This window comes from Rhineura floridana, chromosome 4 (assembly GCF_030035675.1).
Source record: "Rhineura floridana isolate rRhiFlo1 chromosome 4, rRhiFlo1.hap2, whole genome shotgun sequence".
NCBI lineage: Eukaryota > Metazoa > Chordata > Lepidosauria > Squamata > Rhineuridae > Rhineura > Rhineura floridana.
Window position 1 is genome coordinate 192,932,134 of NC_084483.1, and position 20,772 is coordinate 192,952,905.

General features: G+C 41.3%; 1 protein-coding gene across 22 annotated transcripts in view; it reads right to left on the bottom strand.

Moving 5' to 3' along the window:
• The window catches only part of NRXN1 (neurexin 1), a 1,438,606-nt gene that overhangs the window by 777,604 nt on the left and 640,230 nt on the right, over positions 1–20,772 (bottom strand). For 17 of the 22 annotated variants that reach the window (XM_061625672.1, XM_061625674.1, XM_061625664.1 and 14 more), the window contains 2 exons: positions 8,745–8,948; positions 6,236–6,262 (listed from right to left, as the gene is read on the bottom strand). In XM_061625672.1, the coding sequence (XP_061481656.1) occupies positions 6,236–6,262; positions 8,745–8,948 (231 nt within the window). Of the gene's footprint in view, positions 1–5,715; positions 5,809–6,235; positions 6,263–8,744; positions 8,949–20,772 lie in introns of those variants that run through there. The other 5 variants (XM_061625683.1, XM_061625681.1, XM_061625671.1 and 2 more) reach the window with 2 other exon arrangements.

The following is a 20,772-nucleotide window of genomic DNA, read 5'->3' on the forward strand; positions in this document are numbered from 1 at the left end:
AAGTTAATCATGCTGTTAACTGCAACTTGCTTACATACACTTTTTGACTCAGTTCTCCCATTTTTGGGCCAAAACAGACTGAGGTGCCCTAGCAGCCATAGCTAAAGCACGCCCATAGGAACATTTCATTCATACCCCCTTAACATATGAGTGGTCTATCTGCATGTAGAGTTACCATGCCCGTGACAAATTTCTGCCAGAGCCGATCATTAGCATTAGGTATGGAAAGATCTGTCTGTTTCGCTTCTTTCAGTTTCTCATCGTTCCAATGTTAAATTCTGTTCTCTACATTTCTGCAGCAATCTGAGAATTTTTTTTAAAAAAATCCTCATGAAAATTCTCCACCATTTTAGTGCAAATTTCTCCAAATAAACACATTTTTGTAGGCAGTTTTGACAAAGGTACACATTTCTGTAACCTATTTCTCATCATTTCATGTCTTTTTGCATATTGTTTTCACTCATGTATTCATTTTTATGCACACTTTCCCCTAATATATGCATTTTTGTAAATGTTGTTTAGCTGGCGAACTGCATCCCAAAATTCTAATAAGTACGAATTCCGACAGATGACTGTGTTTCAGTTCTCAAATTGTTTCAGAAATTACAAATTTGGTAAATTCTGCTTGAAATGCGAACTGAATCAAAATTCTCACCCATCCCTAATTAGCATCCTAATGCTAGATATTAATAGAATGACTCATGTGGTGCACATAGAACAAGGAAGCACCAGCAGTGTAGTGGCAAATTCAGACGTGCAGGGTCCCTTCATGATAGTCACAGCCATGCCCCCTTTTTTGCTGCTTGGTTGAGAATGAGATTTTTGTTAATGCCTTCTTCCACAACAACAGGTGCTCCTCGGAGCCAATAACCATGAAAGAAGAGAGTGTTATCTACTGGAGAGAAACTTCTCAGTGGCTGACTAACTTCCCTTCACTCTGATTGGCTCAAATCAGCAGGAAAGGACAAGGAAGCACGTTAGAAGACTCTTCTCAGTGGCTAACACACTTCCCTTTCATGCTGATCGGCTCATAGGATGCTGGAGACATAGGGACCCTGCTGGGACCCACTTCCAAAAAAGGGGTCTAAGACCCCCAAGACCCCAGATAACTACACCACTGGGAAGCACTCTGTCATGGCCACCATCATATCTGCTATATCTCTTACACAGAGCATTGTATCCAATTAAGTCATACTCACAGTAAATCTACTGAAATTAAACAACAAGACTAAGATGTTCATTGTTTTCAGTGGATCTACTCTGAGTATGACTTGTTCCTTGTTCATAGAAAGGGATTATGGACATTCCAGAGCAAACTAATTCTCCTATACCATCTGCAATTAGCTCTACAGAAAAATTGCACTTTTCAGCAATAACTCAAGGTTGTGTATAGTATTTGTGGCAAACTGTGTTGTTTTATATCTAAAATAAGCTGCGTAATGACTTATTTGCAATGCAAGAGAAGTACTTCCTTTAAATGTCAAAAAAATACTCCCTTTCCCTCCTTTTTTCTCTTGAACAGCTATGACTTTTGAGATTGGAAACAATTTTGATTGAAATTGGCTTCTCCATGTTCTTGATACATTACTATTTAAAATGTCACAGCGTATGTTTATACTTATTTAAATATAATTTATGTGGTATATTTTAATATGAACTGCAAGAATACTGGAGACTGAGAACTCCTGTCAAGAATACTTGGCTATTGTCCGTTGTGTAAATTTGTATAAATGTTAGCAGAGTAACTCAGCAGCCTGAAATGCATGTGTCCCCAGTGTGTGCGTTTACCTAAGTAGCAGGCTTTTACCCTGATCAGCTCAGACCTCTGGCAAGAGCAATATGTCAGTCACCTGGCAGCCTGCTGGATGTTACTGAAACATGTATGCAGAGATCCTCAGCGGTCTGAGCTGCGTGTGTGCCTGTGCATGTATTTACCTAAGTAGCAGGCTTTTACCCTGCATTTAGATCACTGAGACTTAAGACTTGGTAAAATAAGAAAAGCTACTTTATTTATAGAAATACATAGTTGTTAGGAAAGGCATACCTCTTTCTAACTAACTAACTAAGTTGGAGGTGCAACTCCCAGGTTTGGAAGTCACCCTCATGGCTCAGGAGAGAGAGAGAGAGCAGAGACAAAGGTGTCTCCTCTCTCTCGGACAGTCGAAGAAGAGAAGAGAGGAAAGGGGCGGGGGGGCAGATAAGCTTCCCTAAGACATCAGTCTAGCAGGAAGTCAGTCAGAGCATCACAGGTAAAGGTAATCAAGCCTATCCAACTGGAGGACCCTAACTCTATCTCCCTTCTGGAACATAAACAAAAGAACAAAACAGGAGTTGCTCTTGCCCCACTTCCAACATTGTCGTTATAAATAAATAAATACTACTTCTGCTCCTATTAGCTATGGTTTTATTTTTTTTACTTTAGTTGCTACATTGTGGTATCATATACAGAAAGATCTCTAATTCGCAGTTCGTCCCACTACAAGAAAGCACCTGGATGAAAGGTATACAAGCCTCCTTTGGTTTACATTGGAAACAAGCAGCCTCACATTCTGAGCTCTCCAAAAGCAAAGACCCCAAAGGGTTCTAAGAATGATGCCTTTGGCAGCAATTCATTAAACCCTTCCCTGGTGCCAAATCAATAAGTGCCACTGCAGTGAACTGGAATTGAATATCAGTGGGTTTCGTGAATGGAGATGCAAAACATGGTCCTTTTTCACTTATCTTCAGTGGGAAAGTTAAGCTTATATTTAAGTCACTCCCACTGAACTCAATGGGGAAAAGAAGTAGTTAGCTTTGACTTACTTATACTGTTCATCATTTGGTGTAATGCAAGAGTATGGCAACTATCTTTGTCAAATAAGATCTGCAACATTTAGCACTCTCCCCACTCCCCACCCTCCCTCCAAAAAAAGAAGAAGACAAACTAGAATCTATTGTACTTACTATAGAAAGTTTGGGAGATCCAGACTCAAAATAAAATCACAGTCCACAATCCTCTTTCAGAACATAGCATCTTAATCCAAATAATATCAGAAAGGTTAAAAAATTATCATGACGTAAGACACATAGAAAAAAACCATTCAGTCTAAAAATCTTATATTAAGTTAGTGTGTAAAAGAAATCATCACACAAATATAACCTTGCCAGTCATTAAAAAAATGTCCTGGACTGAACACAGTTTTTATTTGGAGAAGGGAGTTAAATGTTAGTCTGGGATAATTTCAATGAAAGAATAATGCTGGAAATAATATTGGGTTGTATTCAACTAAATCCTGCTCAGAGAAGACCCACTGAAATAAATGAAGCTAAGTTAGTCATGCCCATTAACTTTAATAGGCCTACTCTGAGTAGGACTAGCATTGAATACCACCCCACTGTAAATGGTGGCAATGATGAAAAGCTTCCTAGGACTCAGATGCATATATAAAAAATGATGCATGCAGAGATCCCTATATTCTTTCCTGTGATTAAGAGAATTATTTTCTAATTTTTAGCAGGGGCAAATTTACCTTCCTCCCCTTTCTTGGGAGAAGACTTGCCATGGTTTTTCCCAAAGGGTGGGGATCTTTAGGCCATGTGGGCAGGAGTGCCCAATGGGAGGGGGAAATTCGGCTCAGTATTTAGGGCTGCTCTGCTCCCTCCCCTGCCCCCTTTGCATCACAGCACCCTCCCTCCCTCCCTCTACAGTTGCCGCCCTTGGCTCCTGCTGGGAGGAAGTGTGGGATATAAATCAAATAGTAAATAAATAAATAAATAAATACACTGTGAGCTTCTGCTAGTTGCTTTCTTCCAGGGATGAGTAGGAATTTGGGGAGGAGCCCTGATAGGCACTTGAGACTCCTCTTTTTCTCCTACTTCACACTGTAGAGTATCCTTTGTTTTGATGTGGTCGATTTGACTTGTTTGACATTCAGTGCGGACAGGTAAGGAAAATTAAGACTTTTTGGATAGCCACCGTTAGTCATTATTATTGGGTTGGGGACACTCTTGTCATCACCCACAGCCTGAGGCTTCAGGGTACTTGGAGGTGCCCTTAGAGCCTGGCATGCACACCTTGGAGAACAGCAGGGCTGGGGTGTGTACGTTAGGTTCACATACTCAACGCTCACTTAGCAAGGAGGGAGAATTTTCTCCCAATCCCTAGATGGGTAGTCACGGTTGTGGCTGTTTACATTCCCAGAGAAGTGGAGGGATGCTTCCCTCATATTAATTCAAACCCACCTGTCCGTATTTACATGATTTGGTTATTGTTCGGCAGATCTTCTATTATTATATTTGACTCAATGTGACCGTTCCACCATTTTTCGATCTCATGAGTCTTCTTCCAAGCTGTGCTGGCAAAGAACCTTCCTCTTTCAACAAACCTTTCAACTAGGCAATCTTTATTCCAGTCTGTATCTGTCCTCGAATGATTTTTGTTTTTATATGCTGAATTGTTTTCAGATATATGCATTCTTTTTATATATGGAATTGTTTTTAATTGTTTGTTTTTATGCTTTTTTCCATTCTATTGTTGTAATCAACCGTGGGACCTTCTTTTAATTAATTAATTAGATTTATATCTCGCCCTTCCTCCCAGCAGGAGCCCAATTTTAATTCTTTTAACATTGATTTAAAGAATCCAAATTACTGTCACACCAAATGCATTTCAGATAGAACATCATATTTGCCAGGGATGAATATCACTTCTTACCTCCTGAATGAGGAGTTTATTATTTGGTCACTGCCTTCAACAAATGAACATGAGACACATCAGACATGACAGCAATTTGAAATGTTCTTGCAAACCAATCAAACATTTTTCTCACCATTATTTCAGGTTCACCACATTGTGTGTGGGTCTGAAGATGAGTCTTGCCCTCCTTTTTTCCTTCTTTGTGGTACGGGTGGTTGGTGGCACACATTTAACAGTCAGGCATGTGCATGGTCCCCACATTAAATTAACAGAGGGTGAGCAGACCCACAGCTGGTGTGAACTTCAATCAATAGATGAATCTGCTAAACCTCTAGCTAATTATTTCCCACTCACCATTACTTATGATTGCATACGTAGATTTTTATATTTAAGATTACAGCTTTATAGCTAAAGAAAAGTGTACAATGCAATCCTATGCTATATTCAGTATATTTACTCAGATGTAAGTGCTATTGAGTATTTACTCCCATGCAGATTGTAGTCTTAAGACCAGGTCTGCTCGTTAGCGCTGACCTCTGACAGGGCCTTTTCAGTGGTGGCTCCCCATTTGTGGAATGCCCTCTCCAATGAAGTGTGTCTATCTGCATTACTACTGAGTTTCAGGAGGAAATGAAAATATTCCTGTTTACTCAGCCATTTGATGGCTGAAGGGGATTGTTTCTGCAACCTGGATGGAAGAATGCTTTTAAACTGTAACTGTGTTTTAGAATGTTTTTAACTCTTTTTTAGAATGTGTTTCTTTTTGCTGCTGTTAAATTGTTTTGTTATGATTGCCACCCTGGGCTCCTTCAGGAGGAAGGGTGGGATATACATTTAATAAATGAATAAATAAGTACAAGATTGCAGTCTTATGTTTAAACCCTGGCTGGGAGCAGGAGGGCTAAATAGATCAATGGAACCTCTGCCACACCTGAAGCCCTGCTGCTCATGGGAGCCAGGACAGAAGGAGGGAGTGATAATATGGTTTTCTACTGAACAGGCTGTCCAGAGTTTCAGGCAGGAGTTCCTCCCAGCCTTACCTGAGACTGAACCTGGAACCTTCTGCATGTAAGGCTTATGTTCTACCACGGAGCTACAGCCCTTCCACAAATTAGACTTAATGAAACACAGGAACACTTGTTCACCCCTTTTGAAATTCTTCAGATGTTTCCACTGAGGCGAGACATCCATGTTTGCTTCAAAGTTGGGGGCAATCCAGGAAACTGGATTTGGGGAAAATGAAGATTACTGGCACAGCTCAGAAATTTCTGTAGCTTGACCGACATTCTTTAAACTGCCCTTGAAATTCCACTGATATCTGGCCTGAGGAGGAATGTTATTTTTTGGGGGGGGGGGGAGAGGAATGCAAGTCAGCTCTAAAACATGCAGACTACATGTGATGATTTCCTTTCACACCCATGTAACTTGCTCCATCTTTTTAAATGCAAGTCATTTAAGTATGCAAACAAAAAATGATGTGCGCCGTGTTTTAATATAAAGTTTGTGAATTTTGCATAAATGAAGGAACAATAAGTTTAAAAATTTTGAATAGGCACTTACTGGAATTACAGTTAATCCTGATACAGTCTAGATGGGGAAGAATAGATGAGAAATGAAAATTTATCCTTCAAAGTAACAGCTGCAGACATCCAATAAAATCACAGTCCACCCTTCCGGGGACAGACACATGCAAACATGGCCACTGTGTGTTCAGATTCTGTCAGTATTGCCATAGAACGCAGATATATGGTGATAAAAAACTTTATAAATAGAAGTGAGTAGAAATATAGGATAAAAAAATATGGCCAATTTCAAACAAAGCTACATGGTGACAAATCTAAGTGGAGAGAAAAAGGCTTCTGGGGACTGTTCCAGATGCTGGATTTAAGCTGGCTGCAACTTTCTCCCCCATGTATGAAAGAACAGATCAATCTTCTCCATTTTAATTCCAAAAAAAGTGCTCCGTCACAATGGGGATTAGTGCAAGCCAAGCCAAAAAATCACACATTCTGGACCACAGTTAGTATCTCAAAGGAAGATCCAACTTTAAAAAGCTTAAAATATTCCATTGCAATTTTCAAATGACTTTAGATTCTCTCTGTCTCTGGGATACCCTTTAGCATTACTTAAATTGTTCAGTAAACGACAGAAAAAAATGGTGTCATCACATCTGGAAATGTTTCTTTTATTATAACGAATCAAGGTTATGATTTGCTTTTTTGACTACTTCCCCTCTTGTAAGAGATAGTAACTTTATTTTCACCTTCATGGTGAATAATAGGGCTTCTCATAGGAGAGGTAGTACTTTTGTTTAATTCATATTGTAAAAAAAAATGCCTAGATTTTGTATGGGCAAATTAAAAGATTATTCTCAAATTATCAGCATATTCATTTATTCCTCTAGAAGTTCTTTGAGGATCATCAATATATTAAAAAAGGTAACCTAGATTTTGTTTCCATGTAGCTGAGTTTGTCATGTGTCGTCAACCGCATCAGAAAAGTGGTGGCAAACAGCCAAGGAACATCACCAGCATGCCTCTTTCTACAGAAAGCTTTCTTGAAAGAGCCCTCTCCTGGTCACTACTATACTGCCATCTTGACAATTAAAACAAGGCATCAGCTTGCAGTAAGTCAAAGACTTCACTAGAGGGCTCTCTAAGAAGATAAAGAAGAGTTTCCCTGTTAGATAGGTATAAATTTCCTACTGCAAAATCTAATTAACATCATCAAATTTCAATGACCTAGCTTTCCTCAAAAATTGGATTTTGAATATATCAGTCTGTCCTACTGGCTTTTTCAATTTAAAAGTGAAACCACCTTGGAGCTAATTTTTAAAATGATGTACGAAAGGTCCTGAAAATAATCTCACAAAAGTAAACCTGCATTAGGTTTCTCAATGAAAAAAATGGGATTGATCATTTCTAAATGCTTCAAAAACCTAGGAAAGCACAATATTATTTCTGCAGAAGAGCTTATGTGATTTGTGTTCACGTGGCTGTTTGCTTCGGGCCGCAGACTTTGGGCATTGAAGGGTTGTGTTATTTGTGACAGACACACACAAGAGATCACTATGAAGTCTGTGGGATCTTTTTTTAAAAAAAAGAAAGTGAAAAAAGGAGAGGAAGAGATGGATTTGGCAGCATATAATGCCAGACTGCTCTATAGAGAAGACCAAAAGCTAACGAAACTAGCTAAAATCAAGCATATTACAAATGGCTAGAGAAGTTACCAGTTTTTATAGAGTGGGATCTGATGATATGTTGAGGGAAAACATGGTTTATATGAGTAAACTCAGGACAGTGCTCTGGATCCACTTGTCATGGGGCTCTGACTTTACACCAGTGGCAACTGGTGGCTCCATGTCAGTGGGACAGTAGAATTCACTCCAGGTTTTAGTTTGAGCTTTCAAGGAGCTGTCCAACGCACTTGAAAATTCAGACTAAAACCTGGAGCAGATTTCATTGCCCCACCAGTTGCCACTGCTTTACATTGCTCATGCGAGTGGAGTGTCTGGCTGAGCATGGTTGTGTTTTGCTCCCAGCATGTCATCAGAACTTACCCTCTGGGACCCCAATCCAGTGCTCTACAGAAGCCCCAGTTCATGCATGAAGCTCACATACACAATGCAGATTCATCAGCGGGATTCAAGGACATGTGTTTTGTCCTCCTACGTACCCCAGGAGTCACTGGATAAGGATTCACTTGTGTAAAACATCAACATGGAAAAATCTGTGTCTAAAATCCAACTTGTTGGGTATGAATGATTTTTTTTTAAAGGTCCCCTACTAATTCCACTGTACTGCAGGTCTTCTCTTTTTAGAACAGACTGCAGTTCAAAATTAAATATTGTGGCTTATGGTGCAGGGTGTAAAGATAAAATCAAAATAAATAATGGACTTCTGAAATATGTATGTTGCAAATGCACATATATGCACATAAATTGCATATACATAAGTTTTCATTTGATTTTCAGTGGCAAACAGGCTGTTGGTGTTTGCAGGCAGACACTCACAAACACAAGGATGTTTGAGATGTTAATTCTAGGGTGGGAGTTGAGGAGGAATGTTACCTAGATTGACGGTTAGCTTAACTCGTCCTGCATCCAGTTCTAAGCGCAGCGTGTCGGCAGATTCCCTCGAAGTAGTGGCCATTAAAATGCCATAAGCTCGCTGAGACCTGAACCGCAGGGACACATCTTCTGCCTCTGTGTGCATCACCAAAGGGAGTTGTATTTTCATAAACATGCTTCCATCGTAGCTTAAAACTGTTGCCTCTGCAAACAGACAAACAGGAAGATTACAATAGAGCTACAAGTCCGGGTTTCTAAATATTGAACAGCATGTAGCACATGTCACATCAAAATCTGTGAAGCCAAGCCTACAGAACATTATTATTATTATAACATGTGATGCACCAAAGTCAAGGCAGCTCCCCAGTCACAGATAGCGAGTCACCAGAACCTTGATAAACTCTCTGCCTTCTCAGGATTGCAAAATCAGGGACTTGGCAAGCACCTGATGGGCTGTATTGCACCCTCCATTTCACATAGGTATATATATGTATGCTGTTCATATATCATGGCATTTTACATATAAGACAAATTTACAGAGGGATGTACAAATCTATCTACTTCACTTTCTCTCAGTTACTCGTTTTTCCAATCTTAAATTTGGTTTGCCACATTTCTGTATCGCCGCTTTAAAAACAGATCCATGAATACACATTTTGTATGCAATTTTGCCTAACATGCACATTTTTGCAAGCAATTCCCTAGAATATAATGCATTTTTCCCTCGAGACTTATGGATCTGAACAGTTTCCTGGACACTCTGGGGGATGTTCCAGCATGGCTGGAGATACTGCCGAAGCCCTGGTTTATTATTTATTTATTTATTAAATTTATATCCCACCCTTCCTCCCTGTAGGAGCCCAAGGCAGCAAACAAAAACACTAAAAAACACTCTGAAACATCATAAAAACAGACTTTAAAGTATATTAAAACCAAACATCTCTAAAAACATATTAAAACCAAACATCTTTAAAAACCATATTTAAAAACCTCTTTTTAAAAAAGCTTTAAGAACACATTAAAAACCAATTCCAACACAGACACAGACTGGGATAAGGTTTCTACTTAAAAGGTTTGTCGAAAGAGGAAGGTCTTCAGTAGGCACCGAAAAGATAACAGAGATAGCGCCTATCTAATATTTAAAGGGAGGGAATTCCAAAGGGTAGGTGCCACTACACTAAAGGTCCACTTCCTAAGGTTAATCTCTGGAATAGGCAGGTGACCCGAGCAGTGGACACTCTCTCTGAAGTGCCCTCTCCCACCAGGGAGGACTCGTAATGCACCTTGGGCCTGATGAAATGGCAGGAAGAACAGCTAAAGCAACAAGGGAGAAAAACTCAACCCAATTCGAGTGAACACAGGCTACAGCTCATTTTCGAGTGTATCATGTGGCGGCCATGGCATTGAAGAAAGCTCACTTCTCTGCCACCATCACATCCACTCAGCATCTCCTGGTGATGCTTTTCCAGGTGGTCCGGGGGTCTTTTGGGCTCTGTCCCTACACCGGATCCTAAGCCATCAGTTGCTTGCTGTGACAAGTTTGCAAGGCACTTTGCACATAAAATCACTCACATCTGGACTGACTTGGATCCCTCATTAACTACAGTTGTGCCAGTTGTGTCTCCAAAGCTTCCTCTGGTCATTTGTCTGTGGATACTTTTCAGCTTGCAAAGCCTGAGGATATTGACAAGAACCTTGGAGAAAAATGAGGGCACTCGAAGGAGATGGTCCACAGTTTGGGAGTACTCCTGGATCGTGCCCTGCTGCTTAAATATCAGGTGTCTGCAGTAGCCTGGAGTGCTTTTAAACAACTCAAACTGGTCTACCAGCTGCGTCCATTCCTGGAAGCAGTTGACTTGGCCACAGTGACACATGTGTTGATTACTGTAACACACTCTATGTGGGGCTGCCTTTGAAAATGGTTTGGAAATTGCAGTTGGGTTCAAAATGCAGCAGCTGGAATGTTAACTGGATCGCAGTATGGAGATCATATCACCTCTGTCCTTTATCGATTCCACTGGCTCCCAGTTTGTTTCCAGACCCAATTCAAAGTGCTGGTTTTGACCTTTAAAGTCCTAAATGGCCTTGGGCCAATGTACCTGAGGAACCTCTTATGCCTATATGTACCTACCTATGATTTAAGTTCAGCTGGTTCTGGTCTACTCTACATACCTGCAATGAAATACGTTAGACTGGCAGGCACGCAGGAGAGGGCCTTTTCAGCCCTGCTCCCTGGCTTTGGAATACCCTACTCCAAGAAACCTGCTCTGCTCCTTCTCTGATGGTGTTTCAGAGACTTCTGAAAATCATCTTGTTCCAGAGAATCTTTGGGAGGGACTGAAGGTATAACCTGAAACTGATTTTATTTTCCCCTTTTTTAGTTTTACCTCTTCAGTCACCTTTTAATATCACTCCCCTTGAATTGTTCTGTATTTTATGAATTCTTATTTATTTGAAAGTTTTTTGTTTTTTAATTTACTGTGAATGATGGCATTGTCTGCCGCCCTGGGTGCCACATTGTAGGTTAGTAGGGCGGGATCAAAATATTTTAAAGAAATAAACAACAGGCTGGTATCAATTCAAGTTCGTTCTTTGTCTGCTAGCTCCTGCTTTTACCAATCCAGTTTTTTCTCTCACAAAAAATATTGACATTAATATCCTACTTTTAAAGGAAATATCAATAATTTTAAAGGGACATAATATTTTGAAGAAACAATGATAGAAGAAAGGAAACAGAGATAAAATTATCCTTCTTAATATTGATATTTTAGAGGCATTTTTGAAAATAGCCATGATAAATTGCTACATAAAAATCCAATCTGCATCCGCAACGAGAGAGCATAAGCAAATTAATTTGGTACCAAATCAGAACAGGGGGCAATACTCTCTCTCTCTCTCTCTCTCTCTCATGCACACACACACACATACACAGGTCTGGTTATTATTCCAAAGCAACTGGTAAGCTAAACACCACTGGAGCAGAAGTTTATGCTCCAAACAACTGGAACAAATGTTTAATAATGTGCTGCTCATTAAGCAGCATCATGGACTCTAGGGCAGGGAATAATACTTTGACTAGCATTTCTGCACTGGGAATGCAACAGTGTAAAGGGAGGAAATGGCTTTATTAAATAATTGCCAATTGTCTCCAGGGGACTGCTGGGAGGGCGGGGGAGAGAAAGAGTTACAACCATGAGTTTTTGGACGGTTCCTTCCAAAAATAAGTAACAAAGGGTCATTCAGTGGATGTGTAATGGAGAAATTAATTGCTAGCGTGTGGATAATTTTTCACACAGAACACGACGCTGCCTTATACTGAGTAAGGTCCATCTAGCTCAGTATTGTCTGCACTGACTGGCAGCAACTCTCCAGGGTTTCAGGAAGGGAGTCTCTCCCTGCCCTACCTGGAGGTGATGAGGATTGAGCCTGGGACCTTCTGTATGGAAAGCAGATGCTCTGCCACTGAGTGATGGTCCTTCCCCCAAACAACACCGACAATCCTGTATTCAGTTCTGCTTCAGTGTGCATCTGCACAACATAAAGCCGGCCGACTGTCAAGGATGATCCTGCCCTGCAGTGTTTTTCAAGCTCCTTGGGGTCACGCAGAGGGGATGGCTATAACTCAATGGTAGAGCATCCACTCTACACACAGAAGGTCCCAGGTTTAATCCCTGGTGTCATGACTTCGACCTGAAATCCCGGAGAGCCACTGCCACTGCCAGGCAGTGTGGATAATACAAAGCTAGATGGACCAGTCGGCTGACTCAGTATAAGGCAGCTCCTATGGCTGATGATGGACCGCATTGGGCTTAGTGGAGAACAAGCTGTGCAGGCCCCTATGAACAGCTAATTCTGTGCAGTGATGACTGCAGCAAAAAGCTTTTGGAGCAGTTTTAAGTGGTGATGGCCATTTTTTAAAAACAACAGTGTGTTCTTAAAGTTTTGAGGCTATTATATTCTGGTTTGTTGCTCTAACAGGAAATGGAAAAGAAAACAAGATCACAGTCTGTCTGAACAAGTGATAGCTCTTGCTTATTAATACTATAATATTATTTACAGGAACACTTCAGAATACCCAAAGCAGTGCATGTGCTTTGTCTTAATAATCCTTACAACAGTTCTGTAAGGTTGACTGTTGCAAAATGTGTGAGAAAACAGTCACTCGCTTAAGGCCACCTGGTGAGTGCAGGGCAGTGGTGAGGTTTGAGCTAGGCACTTTGTGATTCCCAGCTCTGATACTAAATCTCTATATGCTACTCAATCTCTATGTATGAGGAAGAGACTGATGTATAAGGAAGCTCCGTGGTAAAGCACATCCTTTGCATGAAGAAGACTCTCAGTTCAATCCCTAGCATTTTCAGTTAAAAAAAGAATTGGCTAGCAGCAGTGGAGGCTGGTGGCTCTGATGTCAGTGGGGCAGTGAATCCTCTCCAGGTTTTAGTCTGAACGTTCAAACTTGAAAAGCCGGACAAAAACACAGAGTGGATTCACTACCCCACTGACATCAGAGCCACCAGCCTTCACTGGCTAGCATCAGTGATGGGAAAGGCTGCCTTCCTGAGATGCTGGAGGGTTGCTCCTGACGGAGTAGTCAGTATTGGACTACAGGTAGAAATGCACACACACACACACACACACTTCAAAATCTGTAAAAGACACCTTTTGGGGGTTTGGTAATGCACAAATATATTTAAATTTAACCAATTAATCTATTAATCAGCTAAAAGGCAAATTATTTTAAAAAGATCTATAAATGAAAGGTCCAGCTTAAAATGTTTGGACGCCCAGGTAATGTAATGTATGAGACAATGACCTGTGGATCTCACCTCTGGGCCAAACCAGAAAAATCTTGGCATCTCCACCTCTTCCCATATAATTTCATCTTGCACATTGCTCTTTTTGTTGTTGCTCTGCTTAAAATGTACACCTTCAAAAGGGGGTGCCAAAAGGCAGTCATGAACTGCAAGCTCCCATAAAAATCCAAGAGAAAAGCCAAATTATATTGCCATGACATCTGCCCTGCCATCTGCTAGAGCTCCCATAAACAAATAAAACCCATCCAGCAATTTTCCAGATCTTTATTATCAGCTACAACTTAACATGGTAAAATAAGCAAAGAACACGGCAAAGTCTAAGACAATTAAGCCTGCAAACCTGTATACACTTTCCTGGAAGTAAGCACCATTGACCTCAGTAGGGCTGATGCCAATCTTAAGGAGAGTTCTCTATGTCTCACAGAGATGCTCATGCAAAGCTTTCCCCAACAACACAACATGTGTTCTCTCACCATTCCCGCGTGAACAGAGTCACTGGGTTAGGAGCAATGTGTTTGTCTCTGTGCAATTTGTGTAAAAGGGAAGTGCTGTCCCTCACTATTCTTTGATATAAAAAAATAAGAAAAGCCTGCTGGTTCAAACCAATTGGCCCATCTAGTCCAGCATCTTGTTCTCACAGTGGCCAACCAGTTGTCCATGGGACACCCAGAAGCAGGACCTGAGCATGAAAAGAACTTGCCCCTCCTGTGGTTTCCAGCAACTAGTATTCAGAAACATACTGCCTGCAGCTGTAGAGGCAGAGCATAGCCATCATGGCTAGTAGCCACTGATGGCCTTATCCTCCATGAATTTGTCTAATCTTCTTTAAAGCCAGCCAAGTTGTGGCTTTCACTGCCTGTTATGGGGGTGAATTCCACAGTTTAACTATGTGCTGTGTGAAGTACTTTCTTTTTCACTCTTGGATTTTCCAACATGCATATTCTTCTGACATGACAACCTGTAGATCCCCATGGTATCATTTTGGATCATGACAGTGTCCTGAGGAAAAGAGAATGTGAATGAAAGGGCATTTGTATTTTATTTTTCCATGTTTCATTTAAGCTGAAATGAAAGAACAAGTAGGAAACCAATTTGTTATGATGGCTAAATGGGGCCACCATGTTTAAAGGCAGTATATTGCTGAATATCAAAAGCTGGGGGCACATAGCAAGGGTAAGCTATTGTCTTCATGCCTTGCTTACGGACTTCCTCGAATATCTGGCCACTGCTGGAAACAGAATGCTGGAAGAGGTGACTTAACTGACTATATAAAAAGTGACCATTGGCTGGCATCTACTCTTGATCTCCTAAATCAGGGTAGCCAACGTGTTGCCTTCCAAATGTTCTTGGACCACAGTTCCTCTCAGGCCCTGACAAGATGGCCAATAGTCAATGATGATGGGAGTTCAACAACATTTGGAGGGCACCACATTGGCTATCCCTGTCCTAAATTACTTGCCAAATGGTTACAGGTCCTAGTTCTTTGTTACATTATTGTAAAAATTGTCATTCAAGCTAACATGGTTCCCTGCCTCCCTAAAGCAGCTTGGCTTTGTTTGCTGATGTGAACATCATCTTTGTTTTTTAAACTTTGTAAATTGCATGCACAATTTCACTGTTATGCCTTGTGCCATATGAGAATGGTTTATCAGCAACAGCACATGGGTGGTAGCAATAATAGTTTTATGTGGTAAGCAATGCCTGTGCTGTAGCTCTTGGGATACCAAACACTGTAATCATATTAATGCATAGCAATTTGGGATGCAACTATTGCTGGTAGGAGGAGAAAAAAAGCTTTGAAAGGACTCCCCACTGCCTCCCAGACAGGGAAAACCCTTGGGTAACGTACAACACTCCAGAAGCTGAATAAACACACACTGATTTCTGCAGGACAAACAGCCAGATAACATTGTGAGTACATCATATTAGTATAGGACCCAGCAGAGAAGGGACTCTGTTCCAGCAAATTAAATTGGGGGAAATGCCGAAACCATACTTGGTGAGAAATAGCAAACAGCATACACAGAGAGAGAAATTCCATCTTTTTGGTGAAGCTTGCTTTACACTTGCAGAGAGGGTAAGTTTTTCGGGGTTTTTATTTTATTTTTAGATTTGGATATGCTTGTTCCTCTCTCCAATGACTGTGATAAGTAAAAAATATTCCCTAGTTCTTTCTGATTTGGAACACTCTAGGTATATTCTGTACTCTTTGGAGGGGGGGGGGAAATCTCCCATATGTAATAGCAGGATTTTGCCACAGGGTGGTACACCATGCATATTTAACTGAAGAGTTTTGTAATTCATCTGACAGTCTGGTTAGGCCCCCTCTGCCAGCCGCAGTCCACCAGTAATAGAACCATCTGGAGACATCAAAATAACTTGATTTCCGCCAAAGGCTTGCATATTCTAAGATAAGAAACAAGATCTCTCTGCACAGAATATTGCTTCATTTACAGCAACACAAATGGAAGACTCAGTCTTCACTAACACAAAGCTGAAAGGGAGGGGGAAGGGTTTGTTTTGTTTTGTTTGCTAAAGCTTTAATCGATTGTGAAAAATACCTCTGACCCTTTCAGCAACTTATGGGGAAGATGGACTACATTCAGGGCAAAAGTGTTTGTCAATTCTAAGTGACAGCCAAAAAAACAGCATTGCCTTCACTCAGAATTGGCTCTATGACATAATCATAGAAAAATGTGTTTGGTTATACGTGTAGCCATTATATCAGCCCACGGACAAGGCCTCCATTTGGTGGGATCATGTAGCCAGTGTGAAGAATTCCCTGTTGCTGTTTTGTTGTTGTTGCTGTTGTGTTAAAATATTGCTGAATGAGCTGCTGATTGTACGCTCAAACAGAAGTGAACAATGTATATTTGGAGGGGAACTTGTATTGGGAGGCATTTTGACCACTTACAGGCACTGCTTGTGTGTTGCAAATGTTTGCATGTGAACATTCAGTGCAGCACTACTTATAATTAAATTCTAAGTAATGTTTAAAATGTTTGTGTAATATAATTATTTAAGGTGACCACAATTTCTTAGGTAGTATTTGAAAATGAAGAGCCAGGCAAAGAAAGGCTGAGAAATGGGAAGCATGTGGGGTGAGAATTCTTACTGGATTACTGGTGGGGTAGGGGCTTACTGTAAGTGATGGCTGGAGCTGTCTTCCCCTCCCTTTTTTAAAAAACGTCGCACCAATATTTCAACTAATGTGGTGTCATTCCATGGTTATTGCCGGGTGGAAAAGGCAGAGCATAGGAATTCTTGAAGGAACAGTTTCATTCATTCTAATTTTTTTTTCATTCATTCTCACACTCATCCAGGGTCTCCAAGAAAAGAGAATTAGGGATGGATGAATCAGTCCATTTCTGGTCAATGTCAATTTTGCAGGTGTGCATTCATACGTCTGTTCTGTCCCATTTCTGGATTAATCTGCTATTTATTTTTAGAAAAAAACCCACAAGAATCATATCTAAAGATGTATTTTATCATATGTATCTAAATACATATTTTATATCAATGTATACATTTATAAAGTTTTCTAAAATAAATATTGTAATACACTTTGGTACATTTCCTTAGCTGAGCACAATGTTGCAAAATTTAGAGAAATGCAAAATCCAAATGATAATTACATTCCAATCTGTGCACTATTCCAGAAGGTGAAAAACTGGATAGTTCACATCTGAATTCACAGGAATTTAATTTCACCAATATGCCTAGTGAGACGTTGCAGGGGTGTGTTATTTACCTACATTTGGTTCCCTTTGAAAAGAGGTGGCTTATCACCATTGCTGTTTCTGCATTTATTTACATATATACATGTTGAGCATAGGTGGAGGAAGAACTTAAACCCTCGGATAGATAGCCGGAGTCTACTGCTCCCATGCCAGATCTCGGGTGGAGACAGTTTGTACCATAATATGTTTATAGAGCCAAAGTCATCTCTCTGTGTGTCTCTCAGTCTCCAAACTCAAAACTGCAGTATGGTCTTTTCATACAGACTCCTTGTCCTAGAGGGCACATCTTTTCCATGATGCATTTAGTCTTCTTGGGCAACTTAGCTGCCACAGAGACACATCACCTGAATACCAGGACTATCAGTCTAAGAGGCTGGCCATGTATTGCTTCCAAGCAAACTACACCAACAGCCTTACTCATGGAAATCCAATGGAAAACCTATATGCCAGTGGTTCTCAGTCTTTAAAATCCACTGCCTCCCATCCAGTACACAACATTCTCATCAAATACCCTCCAAGCCACAGGATTTCAAAACACTCCAGGAAAGGCAACTTGAATAGTCATGCCACTGCTCTTAGGTGGTGGAGGGTAGAGGTTGGATATTAGGAGGGAAGTTCTGGAAAAGGAGGAGGAAACCAGTTCTCAAAAAAAAGGTGGTGTTTTTTTAAAGTGCCCAATTCACACTTTTTAAGAACCCATTTCTGCCTTGCCTTGTGCTGCTATTGCTGCTAGTAAGAACATAAGAGAGTGCCCTGCTGGATCAGGCCAGTGGCCCATCTGGTTCAACATTCTGTTTTCATAGTGGCCAACCAGTTGCCCACGGGAAGCCTGAAAGCAGAACCTGAGCACCAGAGCACTCGCCCCTTCTGTGGCTTCGGGCAACTGATTTGCAGAAGCATACTGCCTCTGACTGTGGTGGCAGAGCACAGCCATAGCGGCTAGTAGCCTTACCCTCTATGAATCTGTCTAAGATGTTTTTAATGCTTTTTTTTTTTTAAAAAGATGTTTTTGAAGATGTTTTGTTTAAATATGTTTTTAAGGAAGTAATATATTTTAAAGTCTATTTTTATGATGTTTTAGAGTGTTTTTAGTGTTTTTGTTTGCCACCCTCATCATCACCACCATCCTTTTTTAAAACCCTCTAGGGTGGTGGCCAGCACTCCCACTTGTGGGAACAACTTCCGTAGTTTAAATGTGTCCTGTGTGAAGTACTTTTTTTTTGTCAGTACCCTAACTTCTTCTAGAAGCTTATTACATACAAGGCCCACATCCATACCGTATATTTAAAGCACATTTAATACACATTTAAAGTACATGGCATTTAAAACACTACAGTCTGTTAAAAGTACTGGGAACTGTAGCTCTGTGAGGGGTGAACTACAGTTCCCCGGATTCTTTGGGGGATGGATAATGATAGTGGTGATAATTACATCTTTTTGCCCCAAGCAAGGACAGGGCATTCCTGCTTAAATCCTTTGTGCTACGTTCCATTTTTTAACACCCTAAGGGCAAAAGCAAAGATCATGGAATCATAGAATAGTAGAGTTGAAAGGGGCCTATAAGGCCATCACGTCCAACCCCCTGCTCAAAGCAACACTGTAATGGGAAAAAAACACAAGGTGGAATTCTCCCTTCCCCCTGCACAACTTTGAAAGATACAGAAGACCTCTTGGTTGCCAGGCCAGGCCTCCAAGAAGTCTTCTGCATCTTTAAAAGCTGTGCAGGGGGAACGGAAAATTCCACCTTGTGGTTTTTCCCATTACAGTGTTGCAAGAACACCTGCACTTGGCTGACTTTCTCTTCTTCTGAAGACACAGGATCTGTCTCAGGCCCTGAACCTGGCAACCCTACATGGGACATCAACGATCAAAGTCTGGCAATGAAAAAATGGTTAAATATGGGATACATCAATATTGTATAAAAAGGGCTGTAGCTCCATGGTAGAGCATTTCTTTTGCCATGCAGAAGGTCCCAGGTTCAATCCCTGGAATCTCCAAGTAGGGCTGAAAGAGACTCCTGTCTGAAATCCTGGAGAGCTACTGCCAGCTATTGTATAATAATAATAATAATAAACTTTATTTCTACCCCACCCTTTTTCCAATAGGACTCAGAGCGCCTTACAACTAAAAACAACACCAATTAAAACATACAAAGTATACTATTAAAAAATAATTAAACTATGAGAAAAATTAAAACCATAAAAAATAGGTTAAAAACAGCGGACAATTTAAAATAATAAAATCATATAATGTAGTCACCAAACCTATGACACTTAATCCTGGTCGTTCTCTATCCCAAATGCCCGTTGAAATAAAACAGTCTTTACTTGTTGCCAGAAAGACGGCAAGGAGGGAGCTGATCGTACCTCACTCGGAAGGGAGTTCCACAGCCTAGGGGCAGCCACCGAAAAGGCCCCATCTCGTGTCTGCGTCATATGTGCTTGTGAAGGTGCGGGGAACACAAGAAGGGCCTCATCTGAAGATCTCAAATCCCGGACAGGTTCATGTAGTGAGATACGATGTCAAATAGCCTGGACCTGAGCTGTATAGGGCTTTGTAGGTCAAAACCAGCACTTTGAATTGTGACCGGAAACAAATTGGCAGCCAGTGGAGCTGTTGTAACAGGGGAGTTGTATGGTCCCTGTAACCAGCCCCGGTTAGCACTCTGGCTGCAGCTCTTTGTACCAATTTAAGTTTCCAAACAGTCTTCAAAGGCAGCCCCACATAGAGCGCGTTACAGTAGTCTAAGCGGGATGTAACCAAGGCATGCATCACCCTAGTCAGATCAGGCAGCTCCAGAAACGGGCACAGCTGGCGCAGCAGTTTTAATTGGGCAAATGCGCTCCTGGATACAGCAGCAATCTGGGCCTCCAAATTCAAAGCTGAGTCCAGGAGTACACCCAAACTGCGAACCTGAGACTTCAGGGGGAGTGCGACCCCATCCAGCACCGGTTGAATCCCTATTCCATGATCTGCCCTCCGACTGACCAGGAGTACCTCTGTTTTGTCAGGATTTAATCTCAACTTGTTTGCCCTCATCCAGTCCATCACTGATGCCAGACACTGGTTTAGGACCTGTACGGCTTCCTTGGCTTCAGGTGGAAAAGAGAAATAGAGTTGAGTGTCATCAGCATACTGATGGCACCGAACCCAAAAACCCCAGACAACCTCTCCCAGTGGTTTCATGTAGATGTTAAATAACATGGGGGACAGAACGGAACCCTGAGGGACCCCATAGGCCAATGGCCAAGGTGTCGAGCAGGAGTCCCCCAGTACCACCTTCTGGGTTCGGTCCTCCAGGAAGGACTGGAGCCACTGTAACACAGTGCCCCCAAGTCCCATCTCAGCAAGGCGGCCCAGAAGGATACCATGATCGATGGTATCGAAAGCCGCTGAGAGGTCCAGTAGAACCAGCAGAGACACACTCCCCCTGTCCAGTTCTCTGCGTAGGTCATCCACCAAGGCGACCAAAGC